At 39.7% G+C, this 13,697-nt stretch overlaps 1 protein-coding gene across 2 annotated transcripts; it reads left to right on the top strand.

Moving 5' to 3' along the window:
• The first annotated feature begins 218 nt into the window (after nucleotides 1-218).
• Nucleotides 219-13,624, top strand: IKZF5 (IKAROS family zinc finger 5). Of its 2 annotated transcripts, XM_083364525.1 has the most exons (7): nucleotides 219-318; nucleotides 6,200-6,319; nucleotides 9,924-10,010; nucleotides 11,463-11,536; nucleotides 11,626-11,789; nucleotides 11,942-12,124; nucleotides 12,534-13,624. In XM_083364525.1, exons 5-7 carry the CDS (start codon nucleotides 11,657-11,659, stop codon nucleotides 13,475-13,477), a joined length of 1,260 nt encoding a protein of 419 aa, XP_083220651.1. In that variant the 5' UTR covers nucleotides 219-318; nucleotides 6,200-6,319; nucleotides 9,924-10,010; nucleotides 11,463-11,536; nucleotides 11,626-11,656; the 3' UTR covers nucleotides 13,478-13,624. The 2 variants fall into 2 exon arrangements, with proteins under 2 accessions (XP_083220651.1, XP_083220650.1); XM_083364524.1 differs by lacking the exon at nucleotides 11,463-11,536.
• Nucleotides 13,625-13,697: the final 73 nt, after the last annotated feature.

Here is a 13,697-nt window from a genome sequence, read left to right as displayed (position 1 = left end):
ACGCCAAAACCCAAAATGACTGGTAGTGGCGTTGTTCTCTCCCGCACGTTCCGGAGCCAATCTGCGTCCGAGAGCCGGAAACTTTTGTAAAAACCACGAATCGAGCGAACTCTTTGGGAAATCCTCCTTAAAGCCCCCCCCCCCCAGTTTTTTTTTTCCTTCCCCCTGCCTTGGCCGAGCGGGACAGACTGTACCGAACTCTCGCGGGACTTCGTTAAGGCGAAGCGAGGAGTTACGTTTAGCTCCGGGAGACACAACAAACATGGAGGCGGTAGCGACGAGAGTTGGGGGCCCAGGCGACTGCAAAGTGCAGCGGCGGTGAGTCGGGGAAGGCAGCGTCGTCCTCCTTCTTCCGAGTCTCTTCTTTCCTTCCTCCTCCTCCTCCTCCTCCTCCTCTGTCACGGTTATTTGGGAAGGTGGCAGGCTCTACCTTCTTGCGGCTGGCGGGAGATAGCGAGTCAAGGGCAAAAGGCTGGTGTGTCCGGGGAGAGGCGCCTTGCAAGAGTCTCCTACGTCCGCGGAGGTGGTGGTGGTGGGGGAGAGGGAAAGACGCGGGAGCTCCGGGATGAGTTCGGAGCGGGACTTTTGAGCGCTTCCGGGAGGGAAACGGCCAGCTGCGGGCAGCCTCCATCGCCCCGCTGTGCAAAAAAAAAAAAAAAAAAGGATCTGGGCAGTCCGTCGAGCCCTGGAAGCGAGGAAAGCCGAAAGGTCTTTTTCCCCCTCCCCGCCCTCCGCTTCGGTTGCAAGGCAGGCCCTCCCCTCTCTCTTGAAACCCGCCCCTCCCCGGTCACCCTGCTGACCATCCCGGGACTGCATTCTTGGGAGCGGGTTCGTGTGTGCGTGTGTACGTGTCGAGAGAGAGAGAGAGAGAGGGAGGAAATGTCCAACTTTGGAAGGCGAAAACTGCCGCTGCCAGAATTTAAATCCCGGAGAGCTGCAAACGTTGAGAAGGTGTTAGGAAGGTTTTGTTTTGTTTTTCCCCCCCTGCTTCTGGTGTTTCTGTGTCTCTGTTAGGGGGTCTACAACAGCGTCGCTTGTTTTGTGTTCATAGGGGAGTGTGGTCGTTCTTAGTCGTTGTTGTTGTTAGCTGCGAAGTCGTGTCCGACCCATCGCGACCCCATGGACAACGTTCCTCCAGGCCTTCCTGTCCTCTACCATCTTCTGGAGTCCATTTAAGCTCACGCCTACTGCTTCAGGGACTCTTATTCGTATGCCTTTTCATTTCCTTAACAGCCATTGTTACACAGCCTTTTTCTTTAATCTTTAATCACTAGACCAGGGGTCGGCAACCTTGGCTCTTTTATGACTCGCGGAGTTCAACTCCCAGAATTCCCGAGCCAGCTATGCTGGCTCGGGAATTCTGGGAGTTGAAGTCCACGAGTCATAAAAGAGCCAAGGTTGCCGACCCCTGCACTAGACCTTCACTTTCTCACACCTTTAAACCACCTCAGACAACCGCACACTCCTTTCTGCGAACGCAAACTGGAGACACACAGCAATGCTCCAGATGACCTACTCGGCCTTTGTGGTTCTGTGGGTTTTGTGTCCACAGATGGGTGTGTGGTCAAACATGCGGTCTTCTTGGCTGGCACAGCTGTAGCCAAAAGGGAAGGGAAGTACCCGGTGATCATAGTGATGAGAATAGAAGCAAATAGGAATTGCTTTCAATGTTTATAAGAATAGAGCTTTTGGTCAGGTGGCAAAGCAGTATAGTAAGCAAGCCAGGTTTTGTGTGGGTCTGAAGAAAGGAAGGCCAGAGGCTAAGTAAGTCATAGAGAAGAAGGCCTTTGGAGTTCTGGTGAATGAAAAATCTGAGTTCTATTCCAACTGCCTACGGATCGGCTGTACGGTCTCCCCAGCTTTTATGTATAGCAATTATATGAAAGCGACTGTAACCATAACTGCACAGGATTGCACAGGCAAAGTAACTAAATAGCTGCTAGCAAATGAGGTGTTCTTTTCTAACAGGATTGTGCATAATTCATTCAGCAGAACTCTCAAGGTACTGGTGAAGGTACAGTAGGTTCCTCTGCTATCCTATCTTTTCAAGTTTTTATTGACTATGTTCTGTAAGGAAGGGAAATAGGCTGAGAGGTACCAAGAAGGTACCAAGAGTGGCAGCTATTAGGGCTGTACAAAGGGCACTGCAGTGTTCCTGGAGGCATTAAGACATTTTCATGCCCCTCAGCTTATCTGAACGTGCATTAAAAGTATTTCCAGAAGATTGCCACTGAAGTGAAATAATCATCCAAATGAAACCTTAATCAATACAGTATTCTGTTGAATAAACATTGTAAGGAAGAATAGAATGGTTACCATAATCGTAATGTAATTTTCTGCCTCTGCTTTAAAGTGCCACTTTAACCTATAAATAAGAAATTAAACTGTACCATGGAATCAGAGATGTAGAAACATTTCCTAACTGGATCTCTGTGGATTTTGATTTGAAGCAAGAGATGATGTGGCTTGCTTATTCCTTTTCTCTGGAAATAAAAGTCAGCCACTGTGAATAAAGTAAAATGTATTTTATAATGAAGGAAAAAATAATGGTCTTCCTTCCCAAAACACTTTAACGGTGTATCTTTTTGCATGTTGTGTTTCTTTTATTATCTCCATTTTAGTTTTGATAAATTATTTTAGCCAAAAAAATTAGCAATAAGGAGTCATAAACATAGATATGGACAAGCTTAGACAAATTTCAAATTAAAGAGACATGAGCATTAAACTACTATATCTGCCCTATGCAGTACAAAGTAAATTCTTCAGTTACAGAAACCTCACAGTTAAAAAAAAAATCATGTTCAGTCTACAACCTAGATTGTTTTTGTATACACTATTTTTGAATTAAAAAGACCCCCCCACACACCTTGGGATATTCGTGCACGGATAGTTTATATTGATATTATATATTATATGCATTATACTGAGACTGTTAATACTGGAGAATACTAGATTTATACTACTACAGACATGATATGTAACTTAATACCCACTCTATTGAAATGTGTTGCTCTGCCATATTATTTAAAGGCAAATTACATACATATACATCACATATTTTAGAACACAGAGATGCACAGAAAAGTAGTAAGATACTGTAACTATAAGCCAAAGAAATTAAAGACATGAGCTTGGAAAAAGAAAATTAAAATTAGTTTATCTCAATATCATTTACTTCTCCCAACACTTCTATCCTTGCTTCTATCATCTCCATAATCATTCCATATATTGCCTTTTATTCTTTAAAGTCACTATTCTGTCTTGCAATCTCATCAGTTCCATCAGCCATGATTTTCTTGATCTTCCCCTTTCTCACAGCTGTTTAGTTTTCTTTCGTACATTTGATATGCAATTTATTTGTTCAATGAATATGAGTAGGCCACCTCTATATTTTTCTCTCGGTAGCTTACAACATTAGGTTTTCTGGTGGTCTCCCATCTGTAAGATGGGTGTTCGTTTGTTTTTTTATCAGCCAAAATTGTTAGGTGTGGCCAACCAGCTAGAGTGGTGGTTTTAAAAGTTGTTGTTAGTGAATATTGTGACATAGAAGAAGGGGACGACAGAGAATGAGGTGGCTGGATGGAGTCACTGAAGCAGTAGGCGTGAGCTTAAATGGACTCCAGAAGATGGTAGAGGACAGGAAGGCCTGGAGGAACATTGTCCATAGGGTCGCGATGGGTCGGACACGACTTCGCAGCTAACAACAACAACATTGTGACACAACCATCCTAGATCTTGTAGGTAATTTCATGTAAATAGTAATATTCAGTTCTTAGGGTTTTCTGCATAACTTCTTTTTGTTAGAGCACAACATTTATGATTTACTCCATTTGGATTTTAATTTTATAATACTATAGAAGTATTTTTTGTGGGGGTGTGGATAAAACATGATAGTCTGGAATTACTTGTTCCAGGTTAGAGACCGGACTTCCAATCCCTGCGGAAATCCCTTCAATTTATGGCTTGCTAATATTAGGAAACGCAGATCTATTAGGGACATTTTATGCACAGCTTGTGGAAGAATCTGGATTGGAAGAAATATCCCAACGTGGAAAGTAGAATACCATCGCTATAGAGCTGAAGAAGCTTCTTGGATGAGAAGTGAAACATCTTCAAAAAAAAAAAGTCCAGTTACCTCTTGAAAATGCACCTTTTGGAAAACTATGACCTGGATGACTGAGAATCTCCATAGGCAAGACATGTCAAACTCATGATGTCACGTGACATATCGGTGCTTTTCCACCATTGCCGGCAATGGGGTGGGCACGGTTTCCTGGTGACTCATCCGGCCCGGAGGCCGGCAGTTTGACATCCCTGCCGTAGACCATCTCTATAGATGGCACAGATCATCCTCGTTTCCTCCTGCACCAACTTCTCAGGTTGATTGTAGAGGAAAAGAAAATAGTTTTAAGAAATAGAAGCTCAAGGAAGACAGGAAAGTACCTGTCCTTCCTTCTGTCCTGCTTGTACACAGCCAGGATGAAGTTGTAGCTGTGTTTTGTGAGCTTAAAAAGTATAATACTTTTCTTCCATTTACACACGTGTTTACACATAACATTTTCACTTGTTTTTGTTTTGGCATTATTAGGGGCTTTAGATTAAAATCAGGAATGCAACATACTTTTATCAGTTCTTGGTGTTTGTAGGTTACATTCTGGTATAAGGATCACAAACAAGGTGTTCCTTGCCTTTGATAAGAAATATATGTAATTGTATGACGTTATTGAAGCTTAAATACCATAATTATTGGGGGGGACAGTCACATGATTCTCCATGTGTGAATTCAGATAATTCCTCTTATCAGATGAGCTCTTTCAATTATTTCAGGAAAGGTACTATAAAGATGGCAGTTTGTCTTTGCTGGGAACAATTCAAGGATCATAATTAAGCTGACTTTGTAATAATGCCGCTTGGGAGGTGTGTGAAAGCCCTAATAAGCAGGCATATACATAGAATGAAGGCTACTGCTAAGCTTGTAAGCCACCCTGAGTCTTCGGAGAAGGGCGGGATATAAATGGAATTATTTTCTACTCGCTATCTGCTACAACTATGAATTTCTAACAGAAAAAAAAATTGTAAGACAGTATCATGACTGAACAAGGATAGTGTCAAAGGATAATCAGGAAGATCCAAAATCTAATCTTACTCAGCTGTGAATCTCATTTAATGACATTGAGCTGTCAGTCACTTAGCCTAATCTATTTCATGCTAAAATAAAATCGAGTGCAAGGGGAACTGTTAGTAATATGAAATCCCTTGGAGAATGAATAAAAATATAATAAAATTTAACTGAGATGTGTTTGAACATTAGTAGCTCAGGTTGGTAGTTGAGCTGTTGGTTTAATCTCCAAGCTGCTTGGTTTGGCTGCAAACCTTTCGTCTCCATTCGGGAGGGGGGAAATCTTCAGTGCACTTTGGATTGTGCTGGTCTGTCGGGCATTGGCCTTTAAATACCTTTTTGTGTGATGTAAATTGGTCTGGGTGTTATTTGTCCGGATGCTTCTGAGACATAGTCTGGTTTCGGGCTGTTTGGTTGGTTGGTTTTTGTTGCTGGGCCATAGTCTTTGGTGTTTAAGTATCGTCTGTGTGATACAAATGGTGTTTTGTTCGTTTGATTGCCTCTGAGTCATGGTCTGGTTTCAGGTTGGCTGGCTGGCTGGCTGGCTGTTGTTGTTGAGATTAACTGTTGTGGAAAAGAATGGCTTTTCTAATGTCTTTTTGCAATTGGTATTAGACCTGATGACAATCATCTGAAATTTAAATGTTTGAAAAATATTATTTAACAATATTATATCACTCAAATGCCTACCCTTAATTTGAAAATCAGACTATTGCTGGTTTGCTGCTTTCTTCTTTAGCTAGGGCCAATCTCTTAATATTGCTAAGTTTTGACATGATTGTCTAATGGGATTGAGGAAGGAATCTTTCTAGGGAAACATTGCTCTTTTCTCAACAGTCTCACTATTGAGATTGAACTTTCAAACCAGAAAGTATGAGAGACATGAGATATATAGCATTGGAATGAATGAATGTTTCTTCCAGAGTAATGGAAATTTTCCTTTTTCTGAGACCATACTAACATTCCTAAGTTATATTAAAAGCTTGATTAGTAAAAATACAAGTTATCCTTCTGTTAAAAGTACATAAAGCAAATGTCACTTTTAATTAATATATATATCCTGGTTTCATTTTCTTGCAGGCTGATTGTAGAGGCATTAATGAGAAAAATGTATTCCCAAGTATGATGGAGCATAAATCTCACGAGTGGATTTTTGCCTCTGTAAGTGCTTTGAAGCTGATTTGGACTAAAGTAATTAAGGTAATTTATATAATTTTGAATAGTTTTTAAAATTTTTATTTGTTTTATTGTTATAAGTCAAATAATATATATTATTACTATTTTAATGTTTAGATAACTTAGGCCAGGGGTCCCCAACCGGTCCGCGGCATGCCAGAAACCGGTCTGCACAAACAAGCAAAGCCCCATCCATGGGATACAGGCAGTACATGAAACCACCCCTCTGGTCTGCCGGAAAACCTCTATTGGCTTTTTTAATCTTTTTAAGTTAAAAATGAAACTTCAAAAAAGAAAAGTAACCAAAAATACACCAACAGCATAAAGACTAGAGATACAGATACACACAATCTTTTTTTGAGTTTCAAGCAGTATTTCTCAGCTTTAGCAACTGTTTAAGACAGACATGTCAAACACAAGGCCCGGGGGCCGAATTCGGCCCGCAAAGTGGTTTCATGTGGCCCGCGAAGCCATCCTGGAAACAGTGAGGGAACGGCCCCCACAGCCTTGGCCCTGGCCGAGAGACCCTCCTTCTGCCAGAGACCCCCAGATCTGTCCCACTCCTGCCCAGGCCCCCATAGGCACCCTTGATGCGAACGATGTAGAGCTGGCCACGCCCACCTAGTAGGCCACACGCACTCTAGCCACGCCCACCTAGTAGGCCACGCCCACCCTGACCACACCCACCCGGCCCCCTGAGGGCAACCGCAATGCTGATGCGGCCCTCAATGAAATTGAGTTTGACACCCCTGGTTTAAGATGTTTAAGAATTCTGGTAGTTGAAGTCCACACATTTAAAAATTTCCAAGAGTAGGAAACACTGGTGTAAAGTGGTGTAAAGTGTTCCTGGTTTGAGATAGAATAGAATGACACAGTTGGAAGGGACCTCGGAGGTCTTCTAGTCCAACCCCCTGCTAGGCAGGAAACCCTATATACCATTTCTTTTCCCAGTGTTCCAGGATCTTTGAAACGTATAGTTCAGTGGTTCTGAGTTCACATCTGCCAGTTCCTTCAGAACCTTGCAGTGTGATCCATCTGGCCCTGGTGATTTGAACTCGTCTAGGGTGGAGAGGTGCTCTCTTACCATTTTCTTGCCTGTATTCCTATGAAACTCTTGTTTTGAATCACATTCAAGTGATATATTTTAAATGTGAAATAATCCAGATTTAAAAAGTTTAGCGCTACCGTAGTAATGACTGTTTCATATTTGTTTTCATCTGGTATCTGTAATCAGTTCCTGTTTTGTGCAGTATTTCTGTCGTTGGTTAAGAAGTCTGATCATAAACCGAATGTTTGTATACGTGTGTTCCTATTGAGTCCAGCAATGTAGTTGATAAATCTTTATAATCCATATAATGTTCACTACAGAACACTCTAAATTAGTTTTAGCTCTCTAGATAGGCCAATTGTACTAAAACTGGAGCATGTCAACAAGTGATATTTTATAAATATTTAAGTTTGCAAATTTTTAACTGATGTAAATGCTTTGTGGATTCAATCGTTATATAATATTAACATTTAATAATTAAAAAAAAGAACTTTAGCAGTATTTGAGCATACCTCTGATGAAAGCTTTACAGAATTAAGTAAAACATTTTAAGGAGTGTGAAGAAAAATATTATCAGTGTCCTGAAATTTTAGCTGAAGAAAGGAGCATAATGCTGAGGAGAAATGGCCAGTTTTTTTTTTTTTCAATGACCATTGGGTGCCTGTTTTGCAAGAAAGAAAGATCCTGAATAATAGAAAGGCAGAGATCTTTATACATTTTGGGGTTGATAAGCAGAAAATTTCGAGCTGATTCATGGAGACATTTTGAGCAAGAAAGATAGATATTTAAATAAAGGAAAATGTATTTGTAAAGCAAAGCTGCTAAGAATTCCATTGTTAAGAGGATGGGATATCTGTGGGGTCTCTTCTTATTTTAGGTGATAGGACTGTTTTGTGAAAGGATTAAAAGGCAATTTTGGTGAAAACAGCCATGTTTTAAGTTACGCATTAGCCTTGGGCTGGGAGGGTGAGCAGAGATAGCAGAGGAAATGGATAATTTGCAACTGGAGATGCAGGGAGAGGGGAATGAAAAAGAAAGACAAGAAAAAAGGGGAAGTAGTTTGGAGAAGAGTTTGTAGCTTTATTATTTTCCTTCATAATCACTATCTTCTTTGTAATGTTTAGTTTTGTTTCTTTATATTGGGATTAAATCAGTTGTAGCTGTTCTAGGCATGATTTTGTGAAAAGGCAACTTAAAGATTAGACTGGGACTTGCAGGTAATCATGGGTTGACTGTTGAAACAGAGCCAGGTTTGTCTGTTGAAAAGCTGAGGAAAAAGTAAATCCCAAGGAATTTGCTTATAAAGAGAACAACTTAAGAAGAAACAGAGAGAGCATAATTTGAGATGATATGAAGTTTTAAGAAGCTAGCAAAATATAGGATCAAAGTGAAGTCCAACAAGACAAAATTGCTGATGGTAACATATATTGCAATGGAACAAATAGATATAGATCAGTCCTGGCATGTTGAATTTTTGCAGTTTCCAAGGTTGGTTTTGGGTTGTAGGTGTTTCATTGCCCTACTAGGTAACATTAGCAGTGGAATTTTGGATAGACAAGGTTCATTGACTGAATGAGGTTATATATCTTTCTGTCTAGAATATGGTGGGTGGATGTTGTTTTGCAAGTGATGACTTGTTGTTAGTAAATTGTTTAACTGGTATTCTATCTTATTTGTAAGTTGATTGTTTCCTATGTTATATCTGTATGAAGGGATAGCCTGTTGGGAGGATAGCATTCTTTTTTGTGTGTGGTTTTTGAACTGTAATTATAATTGTGATAAGGAGATTAGTCTAGTTTGTAGGTGCTGACTGATTGCTGTGTGATGGAAGGAATGTTGTTGGGTGTTGAGTTGGCCAACTGGACCTTGATTATATTTTTTGACAGGTCCATAGCTAAGAGTTTCATCCTCTTATGTCAGGGGTCCCCAACCTTGGCAACTTTAAGACCTGTGGACTTCAACTCCCAGAATTCCCCGCCCTGCTCTATGTCTGTTGCTGGGTTGGAGTGACATATTTCTAAAAAAAACTTGCATTTTTCAATCTGTCTTCTTGTAATACTGTAGTTCTACTGTTTCTAAGAAGTTATCCTCCAGGAGCATGATTAATAAAGTCGAGTCATACCTTTTGACAGCAAGTTGGCATTTGCGGATATGTTTAGCTATCTTTTGCTATTTCATCCAATATAGTGTTGTTGCATACATTTTATTTTGTAGATAACTTCTGTTTTATTTTCCTTTGTTGCAGGTTTTTTCGATTTGCTTAGTATGGTTTGTGGAACCTTCATTGCTTTGTAAATTATGATTACTCCAAATGATTGTACTGATCTAGTAATGATCTATGAGATTCCTTATGTATAAGGGAAGGTTACTTTTCTGTGGATTGTGATCTTTCTATTGTTGCTGGTTGAATTGATTTGTACATTTTGATGAACTTTCACAAATATCCACTAAGTTGAAAATTATGGTGTAGTTTATTTCTACTTTCTATAATTTTGATGTGATATAGGGCATTATGGCTGTTGAACTACAAAGAATAGATGTGCTAATTTAGCTAATGTGTTCTGATTTTTTTTCTGTTAGGAAAAGTGGGACACATCTGCTTTATATCTCATAAGAAATCTTGTAAGATTTGAAGAATTCACAATGTTTTCAACATAATAAATTCAGGTATGATATTTCAAATAGGAAAATTGTCATTTTAGAGATCTTGCCTTTTAAAAGCACATACAACCATTTTAATCGTTACTCAAATCATGGGTCTCTTTTTTCATAGCACAGAGGTGGGCAATATTCAGCCCTTCTAGTTCAGCACCAGCTGGAGAGCCAGTCTTGTTTTAAGGATCCATTTTAATGAAATGAAATGCATATTGGGGAATTGCGATGAACTTTTAAGTGCTCAAGGAATGTTTAATAATTTTATAGTAACTCTTATGTAATCATAAAACACATATGCGAGACTTCAGTCATTGCCAAAATGTTTTGTGTTGACGAAATAAAAGTCAATATTTTTATAAAGATCTAATGTATACATGTAGTGATAAATCACTGGTTTCATTTACTACACTAAGCCATGATGGAATTGCTTTTTATTGTGACTTCGCTTGTAGTTAAACAATTGTAGTTTCCAGTAAATCACTATTACAAAACTGGCTTATGCTCTGCAAATCCAGCCAGTTTCTGTTGGGTGGACAGTTTATTTGGGCTTGTTTAGAATGTTGAGAGTAAGATGTGTTCTCACCAAGTAGCAACCAGTGGAACTTGCTTATTCATAAAATGACTGTCATTATGACTGGTCCAGTTAGAAGCAGCCTATTTACCATAAGGCAAACTAGTATGGTGGCACTGCAGCTTTAGTCCTGTAAGCATCTTTACTAGCCCAGTTTACCCATCTCTTTTTAATTGGTTAGATGGACATACCGTATTTATCGGCGTATAACACGCACCGGCGTATAACACGCACCTCATTTTAAAAAGGAAATTTCAGGGGGAAAAACTTAAATTTCAAATAAATAACTATGGGTCATTAACATTATATCGGCGTATAACACGCACACATCATTTGCCCCCTATTTTCAGGAAGAAAAAGTGTGTGTTATACGCCGATAAATACGGTATATACAAATGAATTAACAGAGTAACAGAGTTGGGTGGGAGTTGTAGGTTTTCTAGTCTAGTGCTCCAGTAGGAAACCCTATACCATTTCAGACAAAGGGTTGTCCAATCTCTTCTTAAAAACCTCCAGTGCTGGAGCACCCACAAGGCAGGTCATTCCACTGATTAATTATTCTCACTGTCAGGAAATTTCTCCTTAGTTCTAAGTTGCTTCTCTCCGTGATTAGTTTCCATCCATTGCTTCTTGTCTTGCCTTCAGGTGCTTTGGAGAATAGGTTGACCCATCCACCCCTTCTTTGTGGCAGCCCCTTAGATATTGGAACATTGCTATCATGTCACCCCTAGTCCTTTCCATTAAACTAATTAATGGGGTGCCCCCATTTGTTTAATTTTCTAAGAATGTCGCTATATAAACCAGAAGGATTACGGAGAATAAAAATGGTGCTAGATATTGGCATGTTGCCTTTCAAAATGTTAGCTCTTCATTTTGTTGTTTTTCTTTTTCAGTGTTTTAGAAAAAGCAACAAGGAAGTATATGCACACATGACACTTATTTATCTTACCACCCCCTTTTTTATTGTGTAAGTTAGAATGGTACTTTTGCAACAAATTACTGTACTAAATCCTGAAACAGTTTTGGCATAAATTTTAACTCGATGTCATGTTTTAGGTTTGCAACATTGTGAATTTGTAGTGTGACTATGGGTGAAAAGAAACCAGAACCTTTGGATTTTGTAAAAGATTTTCAGGAATACCTAACTCAACAGACTCACCATGTGAACATGATTTCAGGCTCTGTTAGTGGGGACAAAGATGCAGAGACACTTCAAGGAGGTAGGTTAACATGGTGCAGCTGAGCTTTCATACATCTGTATAAATGAAAAGAGGCTCAGTGTTTAAGAAATACACCTTTTTCCTCTTTCCCTGTAACCTGTACAATGTTTCCCAATAAGAAGCTTGATGTGCCATTCTGTTGTTAATTACAGCAGGGACAGAAGGCGATCAGAATGGATTAGATCATCCTTCAGTAGAAGTTCCACTGGATGAAAACTCAGGAGTGTTAGTAGATGGTTTTGAAAGAACTTTTGATGGGAAATTAAAATGCCGATATTGTAACTATGCCAGCAAAGGAACAGCACGACTCATAGAACATATCAGAATTCACACAGGTATCATTGTATCTGTATATTTTATATTTTTGTAGTGGTGTTGTACACTTCAATACATTGCATGTGAGCTATGTGTTTTCCTGTGATATATTCCAACAAATGCTTAAAATTTAAATATAAGTTAAGCCAAGAAAAACAAGCCACATTATATTTGTCATGTGGCAGACTTATTTTAGTTTTGTTACTCTAGAAGTAAGACTGCAATTTAGATTTTGGATCTAATTGGTTCTTGTAATTGCTAAGTGTCTTAACTGCTTAGAACTTGCTAAAAGTAGAAGTCCTGACCTTAGAACTAATCTCAGTTCAATGCCTTATTTCACACTGATGTAGTTTCTTACTTCCTTTGCTTTATTAGGGTGCTTTGCCATAAAAAAGTGATCAAAATAAAGCTTTCTTCTTGCTTCTCCAGGTGAAAAGCCACATAGATGCCATCTATGTCCCTTTGCATCCGCCTATGAACGTCACCTGGAAGCTCATATGCGGTCTCATACTGGTGAAAAACCTTACAAATGTGAACTGTGTTCCTTCCGCTGTAGTGACAGAAGCAACTTGTCTCACCACCGGAGACGCAAACATAAAATGGTGCCAATAAAGGGTACAAGGCCTTCCCTTAGTAGCAAGAAAATGTGGGGTGTTTTGCAAAAAAAGACCAGTAACTTGGGGTATAGCCGAAGAGCACTAATTAACTTAAGTCCACCTTCCATGGTGGTTCAGAAGCCAGACTATCTTAATGATTTCACTCATGAAATTCCAAATATTCAGGCTGAAGCCTATGAAAGTATAACAAAGCCAACAGAGACTAGTGGATTGCCGAGAGATTCACAAGACCTTATGATAGATAACCCTCTAAACCAGCTATCTACTTTAGCAGGACAGTTGTCCAGTCTCCCCCCTGAAAACCAGAACCCACCATCTCCTGATGTTGTACCATGTCAAGATGAAAAGCCTTTTATGATGCAGCAACCTGCTGCAGCAACTTCTGTTCCAGGTGTAACAACCAGTATTCCCCAGAACTCATCCCCCACAAGTCCAGATCCTCGTCCTGTACATTCGCAAAGAAATTACAGTCCGGTGGCTGGTCCAAGTAGTGACCACAGTGCCCAGGCCAGCACGCCAAGTATCAGTAACAGTCAACCAAGTACGCCAGCACCAACTCTTCCGGCTCAAGATCCTCAGCTTCTGCATCACTGCCAGCACTGTGATATGTATTTTGCTGACAATATCCTGTACACTATTCATATGGGATGCCATGGATTTGAGAACCCTTTCCAATGCAACATTTGTGGTTGCAAGTGTAAAAACAAGTATGACTTTGCTTGCCATTTTGCCAGAGGCCAACATAGCCAGCATTGACTGAATTTTTAACGTACACCGTGCTTTCTTTTATTTATTTGTTTAAACACATTTCTGTTTCTTACATAATTGGAAAGTTGTCTTTGGGGGAATCCAGATAACTAATGTTGGATGCAGACAATATATCGTCATAATTTGCCGATGATATGTTTGCTAGTCATGGTATTCTTTATACTGAGCTCCTAAAACAAAAGTGAGGCTTACAGTGCAATCATACCTT

The sequence above is a fragment of the Vipera ursinii genome, assembly GCF_947247035.1.
Source record: "Vipera ursinii genome assembly, chromosome: 5".
Taxonomy (NCBI): Eukaryota; Metazoa; Chordata; class Lepidosauria; order Squamata; family Viperidae; genus Vipera; species Vipera ursinii.
This window is presented reverse-complemented; position numbering and strand designations above follow the sequence as displayed.

Bases quoted from the DNA above. Each gene is read 5' to 3' on its own strand.
- IKZF5 (XM_083364524.1), top strand. From the start codon at position 11,657: ATGGGTGAAAAGAAACCAGAACCTTTGGATTTTGTAAAAGATTTTCAG. The intron at 11,790-11,941 runs GTAGGTTAACAT...TGTTAATTACAG, and splicing joins TGCAGAGACACTTCAAGGAG to CAGGGACAGAAGGCGATCAG. The intron at 12,125-12,533 runs GTATCATTGTAT...TTGCTTCTCCAG, and splicing joins ACATATCAGAATTCACACAG to GTGAAAAGCCACATAGATGC.